We start from the raw sequence: 19466 nt of genomic DNA on the forward strand, positions 1-19466 counted from the left end.
ATAATAAAAACAATAATAATAAAGTAAAAAAATGTTTATCTCTAATAGAAGTAGGGGTGTTTTGAAATACCTGGTCATAAAGACAGCAGCATCAACAGGGGGCGTGTCATCCTTCCCACCGGGCACCTGGTTGTTGCCGAGGTAGCTGGTGCCTCCATATTCCTCATTCTGCCAGTGGCAAAAACTCTCCAAAGCCCTTTCCCCATGGTGTCCAATAGATAGTTGTGCCTTTAAGAAACAGACATAAGCAGTTATTCTGGACGAAGACATGATTGGCTGTTGAATTTAAATGTCTCACACTTTTGCTCATTTTTGCGCTGAATCACAATAATAATATGATTGCATGATAAGTGCATTATTGGACCTCTAATCAACAGCAATGGACACAACTGTTAAAAAGCTCAAGATGCTGAAAATGTATTGAAACTTCCATGACTTTCTTAGGAGATGGGGGGTGGTTTGTGGGGTGTGGGGGTGGAGTATCCAGCTGACGTTAGAGGGTCTAAGGAGGGGGCAAGTAGGGGGTTGTATTGGAAGGACGAATGAAAGTTCAGCTGTGCACTTATGGACAGGCCTATCGTTGCTGTGAGAATGCCTTGGCTACTCATACATCTTGGACACAGCAGTCGTGCAGTGCTTATGGAGAAAAAGAACCATATGATGTACTAAGGAAGCAGTAGCCACGGATGAACAGTGACGCTTACCCACCTTCTAGGGAAAAGAGTTCAAGTACGAAATGTGGGTGTACTCTCCCTGCCCTCCCAACACACTGATTGTGAGCATCGTCAATGCCAATGGGCAACAGTCAGGGTCTAATACCAGGTGTACATACACGCCACCTCATTACAGAAGGTGCTGGAGGGATGCAATCACAGAACAGTGCTTGGGACACAAATGCTAGGGTAATCATGAAGGGAACAGGCTGGCACCAGTAGAAAAAAGACCACCAGGACAATTGTTGCGGCACCATTAACTACCCTAAATGTAACCATAAAAAGGATCTTCCTCTGCCACTCTTTATCCCTCCAGAGGTACATCCATGGTGGTCCTGCCATCCTCAGGTCAGCACTATGGTAACAATGCTTACTTTGGTGTCCCAGCCAACAAGATGACCCTTGCAAGGGACAGAGGTCAGACATAAACTCCTGGTGACACTGAAATTCAGATTTCACATCTTTCACATCTTCAGGCTTACGAGTCTTTTACTTGCTGCCAAAACCTTAACAGGGGCAGCACAATCACTGTAGTTTTGCTTATTAATCACACGTATAGCATGCTCATTGGTCCTAACACATACCCTTTGCTTTGTTACTGATCATCTTGAAAATCTGCTTATCAGCTCAGGCAATGTATATGATTAAACATGGCCCAGGGAGGACCAGAAGGGTGAATATGTATGAGGGCCGGAAGAAAAAAGGTGGAAGAACCAGGGGAGGCACAGAAGTACTGCCAGTATCTTTAGGATGTTGATGCAGGTTTGCAGTTAGAACACATCTGCCTATGTACTAACATCTTGCATACAAAAAGTTAGTTGACCATCTTGAAAGTTTATAAAGGACCCGTAGAGTGGAGCTCTATGAAGGTGTCTCATGTTCCGGATGACACACAACTCGAGTGTTAGCATCTAAACAGTGACGGAAATGACAACACTCATATGACCTCTTCTTCAATATTTTTCCATATCCAGATCCCGTACTACACATCACATAAAGGAGTCTCTAACATTCGAACCAGTTTTAATATAGAAAATAGACTAGAAGGTATTTAAAGTGCTCAAAGTGATTCATTTAAATCTCTTCCAAATGACCTCTGAGGTAGACATTTGTAACTCCTTAACAAAGACCTCTAAAATATAACTTGTTTTGACCTAATTTAGCATATGTGCTTTAATATTCCTTTCCAACACGTGCATCTGCATTAATCCATTAATCAGAGCATGAACCCCTTTTAGAATTTCCACTGAGTTCATACATGAATCCTGTTTCAAAGTTGGGTAAATTGATTTTTCTTGGAAGGAGAACCTCTGCCCTCGTCATAAAAAAACATTATTGACTTATAGAACCTTAACTGTGAGAACTAGTACTGTCCTCTGAGGATAACCTCATAGAGAACTACTCCTAAACTATTACCTCAACCAGTGGTCCTCATTTAATTTGCCCTGTAAGGATGAGAGGCTACCTAGGCTGAAACAGTGTTCAAGGCTGTGACGTAGGTTGTACAAACACAGCTCTCTGCCAAAGGTGCCATAACACGCTGATCTTTTTTGCCAGAGTTACCAGGCGTGTAATTTGCCTTCAAAATTGAATTATGTAAAATTTAGAAGCATGGCCTTAGGATAATCAAGGTAAATAGAGAAGAGACTTCCACACCATGCTTAATCTTATCACAAAACCTTGGCTGACATCATATACATATGAATTCAAGCCTTGCTGTAACACATCTTCAATGAGATGGCAAATCCGAAGAACGTACCGGACGCTGGCGTAGCAGGACTAACTTTGTGACCTGGATGTTGACTCGGATACCCAGGCTTTGATGCTGGAACATGTTGTACACCTGCCAAATACATTTAAAACATGCATTAAACACTCTGCAAACTTAAAAAAGAAAACCTACATATTGTAATGCAGACTTCTGATGCACAGACTTACAGGTAAAACAAAGCAAACTGGTGACCGCAACTGGAACAAAATCCCCAATTTACGAACTTTCTACCAATTTGCCCAGAGTTTCTCACACTGTCTGCCCTAGAGACAGTAAATTAAGTCACCCTCCTCTACTTGCCCAGGAGAATGTTCAGGAACACACCCTACTCTGTCACAATCAGGAGACACAGTGAAAGCCATCCTATTCCCTCCGACCCAGGTAAGAGTAGGAAGCAATCAACTATCTCGGTTGGAAGAGGGAAGAGGAAGGCATCTTATTCTCTCCTGCTTTGCCCGCCCAGAAAGGAATAGAGGAAGACATGATACTCTAGTTTCGATCTTACTTTCTCCTGCCACATTCAGGTTGCACACCCATTGACCAAGAAGTGTTAGTCAATTACTCTATCTGAATCATGTGACTACTTTCTACCCCCTCCTGTTTCCCCCCAGGTTATACATAAAAAGCACGATGCTTGCCTTTTAACAGATCTTATATCCACTTGTAAAGTGGATTATCATTGGCACTTGTTTCCCTCTATTTTTGCTTATCTAATTATACTATCTCTAGATAATGGAGAAATCTGAGCTGGTTTATAAATCGGACTGTTGCCCCGTTGCTTACAAAAACACATCATTAGACCCACCGCATCTGAGTTTTATTTTGACATCAATATCAAATCCTGTGTTCCAACTGCCGTCCACTCTTGGACCCTGATGAAGAAAGCTTATGCATAATAATGCATTGCTCTGGGTGTTATGACATGCGCCCATTTAAGGAGATAAAAGTCTATCTGGTGACCTCAGCAACTACTGCCTTAGATCAGAACCATTCCCACTCCCCTGGTAACCCCTGGGAACCCATTTGGTTAACAACTACAATTCCCCCTGAGAGTTGTTCGCTTCTCAGATTGCCCTGATTTCTGGCTGTTCAGCATGTTTACAGATTGTTCTGTTTGACAGTCCCTTGCCTGCCTGACACTACCAGCACCCTGAGACCAGCTTCACCTACATAATCTGGTAGGGTTAATACTGTAACCACCACTCACCGCTCCCGTTACATTTAATTTAAGGCCATTTGTCCCTTGGCACTTTATCTTCTTGCTGCAGTCCACCCGTCTGCTTGGAAGACTGGAAATGACTTCTGAGGACATATCCTCCGGTCAGTCTGCAACCACCACCCTATAACTGTAACGTAGGGTGCTGCCAGTCAGGAAAGATGCTTCTTAATCATACTTGTGCAACACACTACTCTCTCATTCTCACTCTGACCTAATTTGTCCAGTCTGACTTTGAATCCCTGAAGGGGACTTGCATTTTATGGGACCGTATTAACTCCTAGGGCTTTTACCCTGCGATTTGCCTTGCAATAGTTTCAAGTCCTATAAAGGGTGTTGCCCATCCTTCCGTAAAGCGTGGAGCTGGAGCTGGGGTTCCTCCACACTGAGTGACCGGGAGTACTCAGGGTACCGGCTAGCCTAGGTGCAACTTGTCTATTATTAGCCTCTGGATGGTGTCAGCTCCAACTGCTGTAGTCTGAAGCTGATCTCTAACGCCCTTCTTCCTCAAGCTCTCTAGACACACTCTCAAAGATACAACCCACAGACACACAAAGAACTCATAACATTCAAATTATAGCGCCCAGTCTGAATACTCCACTCTACATTCTTCACCCACAGGCTCAATCCAGCTAACATAACTTGAATCACATGATTCTCCCGTAACAGATTTCAGCCAATTACATTATATTAATGTTAGGATATGGCATGAGCCGCCAACTCACTTCATTACAGTAGCCATTACTGGACCACTGTGTTAGGGGCTACATGACAATTTCAGCAACACCTAAATGCTTGAAAGTAGGAGTCCTATGCAACCTGGCTTTTGTCCCAGCACTTGCAGCAGTATTGGCGTCCAACTTGAGGTTTTCAATACAGTGGGATAGCTTTTCTGATTCTTCAGGATCTATCTGCACTGCTTGCTACAGTGTGAACCATCCCACACAGCTGCATAGTTAAAATCGTTTTGCTGAATAGTCGACTATGCCTTAGGTAAATTTGATGCTTTTATCAGTGAAAGGTGACATCAAGTCAAGCTGATATTTGTCTGCTAATCCCTTCTGACACGTGGAATCCCTGAGGGCTCTCAAATACTTATTATATTAAATTGTTACTCAATGCCTCTCTTTAAAGTTATGTGTATTTCACTGCAACTCCTATGTTGAGAGCGCACACATTTACTTGAGTTCTCATTCCTTAATTTGTCCGACCAAGTGCTTTGGCAGGACTGACCTGCGAGTCAATGATAGCTCTTCAATTCTTCCAAAGTCAGGTCTTTATGTTTGTAGGTCATCCCTATATGTGGGTCTAATTCACAGTCACCTAGGGGAAACAATTAATTCCGGTAACCAAAGTTAGAAACCTAGGAGTAGATACATTTTATAAACATATTGGAGATTATGATCTCTCACCATATCCCTAGAAGCAAAATACTCAAACTTTTGCCTAGGAGGTGACTGGATCTCTAGCAGCCATGAACTGAAAAGGTCTTGATGGCACCCACAAGGCTATAGCCTTTCACCATTGGAAATTAAGTTATAGCCTCTGGGGTCATGTGACTGAGTGCTAATCCATCCAGCTGCTTAAGAAATGAGAGTATTAGTCTAAAGGCGATGTCCATCTGTGTATTGTGATTGTCCACAAGAAAAACAGAGGCAGTGCCTCCATTAGGGTGAAGGAGCATCACCTATCCTGCTGCCAGCACAAGAAAAATGAATAATAAAATGGTAAAAAATGATTTTACCACCACTTTATTTTTCAGTGCAGCCGGCAAGCCTAGCCAAGTGTTGGGATGGGGCTATTACTGCTGACTGGCAGCAGGAGAGAAGAAGTGGTGGACACTTAAAGTTTAAAGTGTACATGTCACTTTTGCCTGCTGTCCTTGCCAGCATGACATGAGCTCTGTCAACCTCTCCAACCTGAGTCTGAGGCACCTGGGTGGAGAGCAGGCACAGGCACAGCCCACTCCAACCAATACAGGCTCTTCTCTCAGCTGGTTAACAGCATGAGAGCAGCGTCTGGATTGGTTAGGAGAGTTGGCTCAGACACCCTCTGCTGTCTTTTTGCCACGGACTGCAGGGTGAGAGGGAGAGGAGTAGGTACGTATGTATTTTTAAAATTTAATACATTGTTTTATTTATTTTTACACACTGCCAGGTAGTGTGAGAAACTCGCACTGCCTTCAGCCGCATCTCCAGAGGTCTTAATCGTGGCCGTTAAAAACACTGTTTACAACGAACCAGGATTGAGTACTTTAGGGTTGTGTCTAAGGACGTTGCTGGAGTTTATATATCTGTCTGATCGCCACACCACTTTCAAAAGCAATCAGCCACCACTGAAGAGAAGCAGTGATCACAAGGCTGATAAACCTTGCAAAACAGACAGATGCCCTCAAACTATAATACTGATGCAAAATACTGTCCTCAAGTTCTGATGTGTACAAGGATCATCAGGGGAAACTAAGAAAGTTATCAAAGTGTTAAATCGCACACTGACATCTCACAATTACAACATATCTATTTTGCTCTTGTCTATGCATCTCAAGCAGACATAACCCCAGTGGCGGCCGGCAGCTTTAGGAGGGAGGGGGGTGGGCGGGGCATTCTTTCACACACAAACACGCATGCACGCACATGCATTAACAACACTCACACCATTCAAACATGCACGCATGCACCAAACATTCATTTTAAAACATCACACACACTCATTCTTTCACACATGCACACACGCACGCACATCCATTAACATTCATACCATTCAAACATGCACGCACGCACCAAACATTCAATTTGAAACATCACACACACACACACACACTCACTTACCTTCAGGTCCCAAAAGGGTTGGGACTACTGCCTTTCCTCATTGGCTGACCTTAGGTCAGCCAATGAGGAAAGGCAGCAGTTCCAGCCTCATCACAGAGTGGGATGGGGTCAGTGAGACTGCTGATCCCACCCCACTCTGTGATGAAGTGTCACTGATTGACACTCGCCCTGGGCACTTCAGGGCTTAAACTGAAGCGCCCGGGGAGAGTGTCAATTGGTGACGCTTTCCTCGTCACCCAGGGTAGGGCCTCGAGGCACCTTTGCTGGGCCGAGGAGGTCACGCCCAAAGGAGCTGTGATCTCAGCCCAGCAAAGTTCGCTCAGGCAGCCAGGAGTCTGCGCAAATCACGCATGGCTCACTCCTAGCTGCCTGAGCTGAACATGGAGAGTGTCTGTCAGGCTGACCTATGTTCAGCCTGACAGACACTCTTCATGGAGGGCAAAAGGTGGGGGGGGGTGGCCCCTCCGCCCTAAAGGACGGACCGTCACTGCATAACCCACAGCAAAGGAAGCAGTCGGAAGAGGTCGCATGGTATCGCAAGGATGCTTTAACATGTTGCCAAGGAAACTGGGGAATGACGCTTCAGGATAAGTATACTCACCATGTTCATAACCGTGAGGATAAACCTCTGGGAAGTCTCTATGCCATGATACTGAACCATATCGGAATCTGCCACCACAAGCGTCTCTACTGTGAACTCGCTGTTCATCCTGATGGCATTCCTCCGTTCTCGCCCCTCACTGCCAGATTTTGTTTTTCTTTGTTTATTTTTGCCTGTAAAACATTAACATGTTATCACCGCTATTACTAGGGTATAGTGTATGTGCAGTTGGTCATGTAACGGCCAAACTTTCTAACGTCTCTGTATAGAAATGAAATTGAACTTAAGGTAGGTATAAAAGAAAATTTGGCGTATATCTGGTATTTGTAAATTTTTGTCAAAATTTACACTTTCGTTTAATTTTAGTCCTCATGTCTCTTACACACATACACACACCTCTCCTGCCCCACCCTGATGGGGTTAATGCTTGCAAATAGTCTATCCATTGGCAAACAATTCAGGTAGCATTCCAACCTATCTTTTTTTTTGCCCAGAGATTAGGCCCAGCCTTATGCAAATCAGCTTTGGTTCTGCTCCAAAAGGAACAGTTCTGGGCCCGTGCTCACTCTGCTACTGGAACTAAGCAGCACAAGACTGAAGACTGGCTGAAACCGGTCTTGGGTTGATTGTGTTCTATTTCAGGGAGGAACTGGTTTGGCAGTTCTGACTGGACCATTCCATTTTCAGCAGAACCAAGGCTGATTCACCCCACCTCAACATTGGTGCAACATGCTCGCTCAGTGCCCTAGCCATACCCTATTACACTGTGATGAAACTGTAGACCATGAGGAGTGCTCAACCGTCACCAGTTCACCAATATGGGATGCTTCAAGTCTACCGTTCAAAGTCTTGGTCTTTACTTTGCTTTATTGTTACTGGATTCACTCAGTGGCCGAACTAGTATGCCGATTTCTGTTTACTGCATACCGAGTGCTTTATTTGTTTCAAAAGTGTAGCTCACCATTTGTAGGGAAAAAATGGAGAACTACATGATGTAGTAACGTATACTCCTAGGGAAAAGGAACTTCAAGCCTCCCAAATGCAGCCAAAGGCCAGGGAGCACTTACCAAGCCAAAAAAATAGAAAAGAGAATTGACTTTAGAACAAGCATCAGCAGAGCCAGTAGGTCGGGCTTGTATTTTGAGTACTATTTGTTTTCAACTGATTTCTGCCGTGCCTGTTTCGAAAATGCTGAGGCATTAGTAACGGGTGCCTTCTCATAATGGGACTAGAAAAGCAATGGCAAACTGGTCAGACCAAATGAGGGGTATAGGCTGCTTAGTAACTATACCAACCAAATTTGAAAAATGTGGGTTAAGAAGGTGCCCCAGTCCATGTGGGGGAAGTCACAAGCTGAGCAAGCCGCGGCCCCTCCAAATCAGACAGAAACATATGTACATGCAAGACAGAAAAATGCATACAAAGTAAGACATACAGACATATACCTGCACAGATTGACACATACGCACATAAATAGTCTATTGCATACATTAATGTAGACATAAGTGAAAACATAGACAAATACATTCTAAATAGAGACAGACATATTTACAACAGGCTGACAGATAAACATACAAATAGAGACTGGCCGGCATACACAGACAAAATATACATGTACACAAACAGACAAAAACATAATATTCATTCATACATAGACACAGGGACAAATTGAGAAACAAAAAACATACAAGATATAGATGAGCAGATAGAAACATTAGTAATATTTTATATATGTTTGTGCATGTGTTGCTTTGATATGTGTATTTTGGAGGCATTCTTGAGTGTAATGCATATACATGTGTATGTGGTTTGTGTAAATGTGATGTGTGTATAGGAGCACGTCCCTGGCACTCTTTGTTAGTTAGACATTTGATCACGGAGAGCAACGATCTCAGATCTCATTAAAAGGGCGATCTGTCTCTGCTCCTCGCCCTATTGTGTTTTACCCCTTTCCCGGGTGAAATCGTGGCCGTCCATCACCAAGACCTCACTCTCATCCCCCCTTCAAAATCTGAAGCGCTGTCAAAAAACAGTACTGTTGGTGTACAGGCCAGGAGCACCGCATACATTCATTTCAACTGCATCTACAAACAGCCATTACCATTGGCCGACTCCCATTCCATACAGGACACCTACATGTATTTTTGATGTCTTGGTTTCCATATTGGGTTTCTTTGCTGTGACTTCCTAGCTGCTCTTGTCAACTATAAGAAATGTGTGCATTCTGTCATTGCTCCAACCTTACTACTGTCTGTCACTGTCTCACTCTGTCTAAGTGTTGCTCCCAAACACCAAAAAAAATACGAAAATACCTCGCATCCTCACGCCTGACTATCATCCGTCTTTTTAATACTGTCTCTGGTGGTTTACAAGAAATGCTACACACATATTTACAATAACGTATTTAGTCATACAATTAGATTTACAGTTTTGTTTCAAGATTTGTAATGTGAAAATAGACCAGTTCTAATCAAATATCCAATACGGTACTAACTTTTCGTTAAAAAAAATACTTTTACCGATATTTATCTATCTGTTTCTCGGGTGAGACCTGATCCATTCATCCAAGTGCACAGCTTCCAACCGTCCAAGCAACTTATCAAACTAACTATCCAAGAACTAACTCACACGAGTAGCACGTACACAAACATCTAAAAATCCTTTCATTCATCCACCTATCCATCCAAGATTTCTATCCATGCACTGATCCACTCACTTGCATGAGCATTCACCCAAACATCCATCATTGTACAAACACATCCATCTATTTACTCAACCAATAACCATTCGCCCTACCATCCTAAAGCAAACAGATTCTTTGAAAAGGTTCACATTACCCAGAAGGGAAGAGCACGAGATTTCAGTTCCATGAAAAAGCATGGACAAGCACATATTCAGACTAAAGTGCATTTTCTATGCTTTGCCTGATGGCGTTAAACAGACGTAACATGACTTGTTTTTTGTTTAGTACCAAGGGTTTGTGCACAATAAGATGCCTTCATGTACGAAAGAACATTGGCTGTACATTGCTGTAGTCTCTAGGACCAAATTGCATGGATCACTTGCATTTCCAGATTGACAGAGTGCTCTGGCAGCATTGCAATTTTTGCGTCCCCAACTGTACTGATTCACTGGTAAAAATGTCATTGTGTAATTGCTCAGTTGGTGCAAACGCCGCTTGTCTCCTTGTTGCGTGATGTAAATGTTGATAGAAAGTTGCATCTTTCCCCAGATGGTTATGCCAATGATAAAGGCATAACCTAGCTCGTGACAATGCATTTTTGCATGTATGTCCACATGCTATCCAGCAATTTATCCTTAATCATGCTCTTATTTTATCCCCCATCATCACAGGCAATAGCTAGCAGTCAGCCTGGCTGGACATCCAGATCCAACGATCAGTCACAACCTGGTCAGGAGAGGTTATGCACAACATGCCAGGGTGGGGAGGATGTAGCATCCGCATTCCCTCATAGTGGCGCCCCAAATCCTCCATATTTGATATGTTGGAAACATCAATAGAATGTTTTATTAAAAATAGCAGGACCTCTCACATCTGGGCAGGCACGCATTAATAACTCTGGCGATTAATCTCCTATATTTATAGCCCTGAGTTGTTTCCTGCGATTACACTTGAAAAGATAACTTCTAGTTTACTTAGCAACGTAGTTGCTTCGAAGCGCTTCAAATGACTAGTGTTATTAATTAACTCTATGGTATTCACTGCATGGACATTAGGGAGATGTAAGGCTTAGCAGACCCTTCCCAAAGGGGTTACAACTCAGAAGTTATAAACGCAGTGATGCACATTACCCTCTTGCGAGGGATCTCGGCTACAGCAAACCATTCTTGCTATGTTTTTTGAGGGCATTGACACAGCAGCTGCAGCATCATAATTACTTCAACAGTGCTATTGATGGTGTACACTTTGCTATTATTGGTTTACATTACATTTTGGTGGTTTCAAACATGAAGGTTGAGCATCACTTCCAACAATACACCCCTCTAGCCTCTCCTCAAATTCCATGATTTGTTTGCAGGCACGTCAATCCTCGCTGGATTTCATGTGTGTGGACCTTGACGACTGCATGAAAAAGGAACAGCCGATATTAGACTTTCTGTATCATGATTTAGGTCTCAAAGGCACAGCGATGAGTCACTCACCCGGAGTAGTGCAGAGAGGCTGCCATGCTGGCCCGCCCTGGGGTCCCCTCTTCCACTTTGCCTTGTTGGCAATCACGCTCCTTCCCAGCTCCATAGGAAGCTATTTGCCCACCTGAGGTACAAGGTTTGTGCAGGGCTGAGACTATATCTTACTCTTTGTGCCCGGGAGGCTGTGGGTGGGATCTCCCTACATCGAGAGGCATTTTGGGGCATGGGCAAAGTGGGCTCTGGCCCAAGGCCCCACCTTTCAAAAGGGCCCCTTGTTATTTGGTCAGGACAGGGCCCCTCATTAATGTATCCGAATAGTCAAGCTGTATTAACTGCCTCCGCCTCTTTTGGTCATAGAATGATTGCATGAATACCACAGTCTCATACAGGGCTGCCCTATGGTCCACTTCAATGCCAATCTGTGTGCTGTATGTGGATGAGGGCAGTCCAACGGCATCTAGAGAAAAGGAAGGATGCTAAAGGGTATGATCACTGATCTTAAATAAGCAACTGCCTATCATTTGTCTTTTTTTCTTCTACTAGTGCTCAGCTTTTATGGTATTATCAGAGGGCATGTTCTACCTGAAAATGGATCATCAATTCAAAGATGTTGAAAACATAGGGCTCAAAATCGGTTTGGCCCAGGACCCCCAAAATCCTAAGATGTCCCTGCCTGCATTGGGAGGCCCATTACTGGAGAGCAGCACCAGTTTTCCTCTCTGCACACTTGTGCCTGCACCTGCCCAACTCATCTGCTCCTCTCTTTAGAGAAGAACCAGAAGGGTGTGCACAGAAAGCAAGCAAACTGAAAAACAAACAAACACAAACGGATGAAAACCAATGTCCATCATAGGAGTAGGAAATACACTGTGCTGCTATGCTGTATTATATCAGCCCTATTATTGCTGGCACACGTGGCATGATGCGTTATTGCTATTTTGCCAGCTCTAGGGTTATTAGAGCTTAGGGTGTCACAGCAGAGGGTGGTGGGGGTGTGGGGAAGTTGAATGTAATAATGCATTTAATGAACACTGCACCACATATAACCTGCAATTAAACTATTTCTTAGGTGGGTGACTACAACTATTGTCCAATAAAATAATGTATTCCTGGCAGCCAATATGTGGGTACTGCTTCTCTAAGCTCCTTTTTCTGTTCATCACATAAGGTCATGTAGCAATGAGTTGTCAAGCCAGACCTATTGACTAAAGCTAGGCACAGGTTTCAACAGGAGCTTTCATTCAAGCTTTTGCACAAAGTTAACTGAGGAAACAGTGGTAAGAGACAAGGTGATTTCAAATAGCAGGAATTTTGAAGTCCCTATCTCTCTGGTCTGCAACGCTATTTGCCAGTACTGTTGAATTCGACCCCATGTCTAAATACAGGCTACACCCCAGGGGCGGCTCCACCATAAGGGTGGAGGAGCGTTGCCCCGCCAGCAAAACCTTTCAAAGAAAAGGATAATAAATTGAAAGAGGTGGGGCCACGGGGGATGACGTGCTTTGCACCCCACCAATGCATGTATGTTTGGCTGGCCGTCTCTGGCCGGGCAAACAAACATGCAATGAGGGCTCTCTCCAGCCCAGCAACCCAGTTGTTGGGCTGGAGAGAGCCTGCACTGGCTCCCTGTCTGCCTGGGAGTGCCCAGCCAGGGGGCTTCCAGCCAATCCTGACACTGCTTTAATCAGCATCAGGATTGGGCGCAGGGCAGGCTGGGAGCGCCTGCGTGCAACAATGACACAGGAGAAAGAAGTGGCATGCGGTGGAGGAGGAGGTACGTTTTTTAAATTTTTTATTTTAATAAATTTAAATGTATTAACCCCCCTCCGCACATACCATCCGCCCCCAAGAATCCCAGCGAGCCGCGATTGCTACACCCATCCCTTTTGATAAGATAATGTTTGTGGCTACGTCTTTCAATATCATGAGGCTTGAACAAAGAGGGGGGGAAATAGGTCCCGACTCAGAGAAAGGATTTGTTACCTTGCCATTCACAAAGAATACATAGACATAGTCAGTGTGAGACACAATGAACAGGGAAAGCCTAAAGAAAAAAACAGTAAAACACTGCAAAGTCAGGGCTGCACTGGCTTTATGTTCTCATAAATAGAGCCACCTGCTGATTGGAAAATCAGACACACCTGACCCCAATTATAAGTCAGATAATGTGTATTTCATCAGATGTAAAAGATCAAAGTCCTCAAAGGTGCAAAATGATTAATGACGAGTAAAGTTGACCTCAACTGGTTTAAAGTTGATTGGGAATTGGGCAGAAGTAACCAGGGTGGTGTTTCACTAACTAATAGAACGGTAAACCCTATGGGAAGCAAGGCAGACAAATTCTGACTTTGATTTCATAGTTAAACGTAAGCCCAAGCCAAGCAACAATGACCAAAATGACACAGAGAGACATCTTCCTTACCTGCAAGCAAGAGTTGTACCCATACAGGTTTCTGCATAGCAGAAAAACTAAGCTTGGGAGAGTGTTGGATGATGCTGGGCTCACCAGTGTCGAAGAGGAAACCCAGCACTTAGGACGTCATTGTATACAAAAGGTGTCAGGCACTTAACAACAGAAATCTACAGATTTGTATACTGTGAGTGAAAGTTCAAAAATAACTTTTTACATTTTAAGGACACCAGTCCCCAAGGTGAATTGCTGACTATCAAAAGACGGACATGAGCCAGTGTCCATTTGTCTATGGTCTTTTGGAACATGTGTGGTCTAGTGAGAGACCTAGAGAAAAAACAGAGGGCTTCCTAGGCAATTTGGAATACTACTGTTGTAAGGCACTTGGTTTTCAAGCACCCTGGTGCTGAATGGAAACTCTATACTTGTATGAGGCTACAGCGGCTAAAGGTGGAAGAACTTCAGCTGGAGTCCTCGCATGTCACTAATGTACTAAATGAGAAATCTATGGTCTTAGGCTCTGCTGGCACATGTTTTGATAGAAGAGCAACTATTACATGGTGGACAGAATTTTCAATGATTCAAGAATCCAACGTGGCCTAGATACAGCATGTAGTCAGCAGTCAAGGTACCAAACAGCAATAAGCGTCAAATACCCCATACACTCAGGCACACACATACTTCCATCCGCTAGGCAACGGGCTTTTCTATCGACTTGAAAAGTAAGTAAACGATTGGCAAAGCCCTCCAGACTTTACCCTCAAACACAATAATCAACCACCCATTGCATAATGAAAGTGACATATCCACCGAAACAACAATATGATACGAACTCAATGCCCTTAGCAGATCACTACACGCTGAATCAGACTCTGGTCTGTAGTGGTAATCCTAGAATGAGATTACTCTCTAGTACTATGTGATTGTATTAGCTTTCTCATTATGTATGATTTTAGAATAGTTTTCTCTTCTAAGTTCCATGCTTCATCTGTATTCTGCTGTACCAGTTGGAGGTTGCTAGGAGCAGGAAGAAGTGGGATTATTATAATGTAGGATTGAAGTAATGTCAAATTATTACAAATTCGTATACAACGGATCACTTTAATATTTTTGCATAGGCTTTCAAAGGATGGTTTCAGTTTGATGTTGTTCTCAACAGTCTGTCGATAAAAATGCGGCAGAGAATGTGTGGGAACAAATCTAATGGAAAAATTGGTGTAGCAGGTATATTTTACAGCAGAACACAAGATAGAGTTTGTCCAAAGTATTATTTCTTTATTCCGATTTCGGGAAAACTAAATCTTAAATCAACCATTATGGCAGTTTTATTTGAGGATAGGGGCGTGGAGACTCGTGGAGGCTCTGGCCAGCGGCACCAACAGACACTATTAATATTCAGCCAAACTGTGTATCTGCTACAACAATAGACAACCAAACTCCATGTACATTTACACCAACAAAGACATATGGCACATACGCACGCAAATGAACATACACAAATGCACCAACTCGCACTGATATGTTCAACGGATATACAGATACCATGCATGCAGATCAACAAATACATAGACAACCAAAGGAGAAGTAGGCACCCAAGCACACAGAAAAAATAACCTTCAGGGGCACTGTACACAGACCAGAATGCATTCTGGCAAATAAACAGACCAAAAACAGAGCAATGAACAAGGGCCAGAAAAAGATAGCAACAGACACAGAGGTAAGTATGCCCACTGATCAACAGATGTAAATGTACCCATGGGCAAGTACCAAGAGAAATAAAGGCACCCATGCACAGAGACATACAGTGATGTAAACATCCGTCCTCAAAGAAAAACAAACATACTTGGTACCCAGGCACACCAAGTGATATCCAGCCATCCAGACACAATAATAAACTGACAATCACTTACCAATGTACAGCAACCAATAATCAAATAGGCATAGGACGGTAACAAGCATGCCGGTGTCCAGGCACATACATGGACCCATGCATATACATATTCAGTAAGAAAACACACAAAGAGCTCGATGGTGAGGGGATGGAAAAACAACAAGCAATTCATAGTCCTGTTCATTTTCACATAACATTTTCAATACTCTCTGCTGCATGGGTTTCTGTGATCAGCCAGCTGAAAAAGCCCTTGTGTACTGCTTGATTACTCAGTGCTTCTTGTGTAGTCATTACTTGAGATAAATACTAATATTGCACATAATATTGGCAGGTGGATGGATGTATAATTGTTGCTGGGGAGATGCAGGTTTAATCTTTAGCTCTTAGGCAGAAAATAGCACAATCAGACTGAGCAAAGAAAGAAATCACGTTTACTGGGTGAAGGAGTATTACGTTTACACCGATCCACAAACTCCCTCTTTGGAATGATCACATGATTGTATGCACATCTAATAATTAGTCTATTTTGATTAATCAAACCTACATAACATTAAGATTAAGGACCTGCTCCTCTGGTGCCAACATACGTCATAGTCAGAGCTGCCAAATCAAACACCATGTATGTAACAGTGACGGCCGGCAGCTTTAGGAGGGAGGGGGGCGGGCGGGACACACACAGACATGCACGCACGCACATCTATTAACAACACTCATACCATTCAAACATGCACCCACGCACCAAACATTCATTTTAAAAGATCACGCACGCACATCCATTAACACTCAAACATGCAAGCGTGGACCAAACATTCAATTAAAAACATCACACACACACACACTTACCTTCAGCCTCCGGGTCCTCGGAGGGTTGGGACTGCTGCCTTCCCTCATTGGCTGACCTATGAGGGAAGGCAGCAGTCCCAGCCTCGTCACAGAGTGGGGTGGGGTCAGTGAGACTGCTGACCCCACCCCACTCTGTGATGAAGTGTCACTGACTGACAATCGCCCTGGGCACTTCAGGGCTTAAACTGAAGCACCCAGGGAGAGTGTCAATTGGTGACGCTTGCCTCGAAGCACCTTTGCTGAGCCGAGGAGGTCATGCCCATAGGAGCTGTGACCTCCTCAGCCCCAAGTTCAGCTCAGGCAGCCAGGAGTGTGCGCAAATCGTGCATGTCTGCTCCTGGCTGCCTGAGCTGAACATGGAGAGTGTCTGTCAGGCTGACCTTTGTTCAGCCTGACAGACACTCTTCATGAGGGGTGTAGGAAGTTGGCTCTGTATGTGCTATTTCAAAGTAAGGAATAGCATGCACAGAGTCCAAGGGTTCCCCTTAGAGGTAAAATAGTGGTAAAAAGAGATAATACTAATGCTCTATTTTTGTGGTAGTGTGGTCGAGCAGTAGGCTTATCCAAGGATTAGTGTTAAGCATTTGTTGTACATACACATAGACAATAAATGAGGTACACACACTCAGAGACAAATCCAGCCAATAGGTTTTGTATAGAAAAATATATTTTCTTAGTTTATTTTAAGAACCACAGGTTCAAATTTAACATGTAATATCTTGTTTGAAAGGTATTGCAGGTAAGTACATTAGGAACTTTGAATCATTTCAATTGCATGTATACTTTTCAAGTTATTCACAAATAGCTATTTTAAAAGTGGACACAGTGCAATTTTCACAGTTCCTGGGGGAGGAAAGTTTTTGTTAGTTTTACCAGGTAAGTACGACACTTACAGGGTTCAGTTCTTGGTCCAAGGTAGCCCACCGTTGGGGGTTCAGAGCAACCCCAAAGTTACCACACCAGCAGCTCAGGGCCGGTCAGGTGCAGAGTTCAAAGTGGTGCCCAAAACGCATAGGCTTCAATGGAGAGAAGGGGGTGCCCCGGATCCAGTCTGCCAGCAGGTAAGTACCCGCGTCTTCGGAGGGCAGACCAGGGGGGTTTCGTAGGGCACCGGGGGGGACACAAGCCCACACAGAAATTTCACCCTCAGCGGCGCGGGGGCGGCCGGGTGCAGTGTTAGAACAAGCGTCGGGTTCGCAATGGAAGTCAATGAGAGATCAAGGGATCTCTTCAGCGCTGCAGGCAGGCAAGGGGGGGCTTCCTCGGGGAAACCTCCACTTGGGCAAGGGAGAGGGACTCCTGGGGGTCACTTCTGCAGTGAAAGTCCAGTCCTTCATGTCCTGGGGGCTGCGGGTGCAGGGTCTTTTCCAGGCGTCGGGACTTAGGTTTCAGAGAGTCGCGGTCAGGGGAAGCCTCGGGATTCCCTCTGCAGGCGGCGCTGTGGGGGCTCAGGGGGGACAGGTTTTGGTACTCACAGTCTTAGAGTAGTCCGGGGGTCCTCCCTGAGGTGTTGGTTCTCCAACAGCCGAGTCGGGGTCGCCGGGTGCAGTGTTGCAAGTCTCACGCTTCTTGCGGGGAGATTGCAGGGTTCTTTAAAGCTGCTCCTTTGGATAAAGTTGCAGTCTTTTTGGAGCAGGTCCGCTGTCCTCGGGAGTTTCTTGTCGTCGTCGAAGCAGGGCAGTCCTCAGAGGATTCAGAGGTCGCTGGTCCCTTTGGGGGGCGTCGCTGGAGCAGAGTTCTTTGGAAGGCAGGAGACAGGCCGGTGAGTTTCTGGAGCCAAGGCAGTTGTTGTCTTCTGGTCTTCCTCTGCAGGGGTTTTCAGCTAGGCAGTCCTTCTTCTTGTTGTTGCAGGAATCTAAAATCTTAGGTTCAGGGAAGCCCTTAAATACTAAATTTAAGGGCGTGTTTAGGTCTGGGGGGTTAGTAGCCAATGGCTACTAGCCCTGAGGGTGAGTACACCCTCTTTGTGCCTCCTCCCAAGGGGAGGGGGTCACATCCCTAATCCTATTGGGGGAATCCTCCATCTGCAAGATGGAGGATTTCTAAAAGTTAGAGTCACCTCAGCTCAGGACACCTTAGGGGCTGTCCTGACTGGCCAGTGACTCCTCCTTGTTATTCTCATTATTTTCTCCGGCCTTGCCGCCAAAAGTGGGGGCCGGGGCCGGAGGGGGCGGGCAACTCCACTAGCTGGAGTGTCCTGCGGTGCTGTGACAAAGGGGTGAGCCCTCACAGAACTCACCTCCAAGAAAATGCCCAAGAAAGTAAACTGGACTGTAGAATGCCAACAGGCCTTTGACACCCTGAAACAAGCTATGTGCACAGCACCAGTTCTAAAAGCTCCAGATTACTCCAAGCAGTTCATTGTGCAAACAGATGCCTCTGAACATGGGATAGGGGCAGTTTTGTCCCAAACAAATGATGATGGCCTTGACCAGCCTGTTGCTTTCATTAGCAGGAGGTTACTCCCCAGGGAGCAGCGTTGGAGTGCCATTGAGAGGGAGGCCTTTGCTGTGGTTTGGTCCCTGAAGAAGCTAAGACCATACCTCTTTGGTACTCACTTCCTAGTTCAGACTGACCACAGACCTCTCAGATGGCTGATGCAAATGAAAGGTGAAAATCCAAAACTGTTGAGGTGGTCCATCTCCCTACAGGGAATGGACTTTGTAGTGGAACACAGACCTGGGACTGCCCATGCCAATGCAGATGGCCTTTCCAGGTTCTTCCACTTAGAAAATGAAGACTCTCTTGGGAAAGGTTAGTCTCATCCTCTTTCGTTTGGGGGGGGGTTGTGTAAGGAAATGCCTCCTTGGCATGGTTACCCCCTGACTTTTTGCCTTTGCTGATGCTATGTTTTGAATTGAAAGTGTGCTGAGGCCTGCTAACCAGGCCCCAGCACCAGTGTTCTTTCCCTAACCTGTACTTTTGATTCCACAATTGGCACACCCTGGCACCCAGATGAGTCCCTTGTAACTGGTACCTCTGGTACCAAGGGCCCTGATGCCAGGGAAGGTCTCTAAGGGCTGCAGCATGTATTATGCCAC

The 19466-nt window shown here is 44.7% G+C and overlaps 1 protein-coding gene across 2 annotated transcripts in view; it reads right to left on the bottom strand.

The window, feature by feature from the left end:
* ADAMTS17 (ADAM metallopeptidase with thrombospondin type 1 motif 17) overlaps window positions 1–19466 on the bottom strand; it is a 1096962-nt gene that overhangs the window by 978412 nt on the left and 99084 nt on the right. For both annotated transcript variants that reach the window (XM_069222781.1, XM_069222782.1), the window contains exons 4-6: window positions 7130–7302; window positions 2473–2556; window positions 71–228 (exon numbers count right to left, since the gene is read on the bottom strand). In XM_069222781.1, coding sequence (XP_069078882.1) covers window positions 71–228; window positions 2473–2556; window positions 7130–7302 — 415 coding nt within the window. The remainder of the gene's footprint in view (window positions 1–70; window positions 229–2472; window positions 2557–7129; window positions 7303–19466) is intronic.

This window comes from Pleurodeles waltl, chromosome 3_1 (assembly GCF_031143425.1).
Source record: "Pleurodeles waltl isolate 20211129_DDA chromosome 3_1, aPleWal1.hap1.20221129, whole genome shotgun sequence".
NCBI lineage: Eukaryota > Metazoa > Chordata > Amphibia > Caudata > Salamandridae > Pleurodeles > Pleurodeles waltl.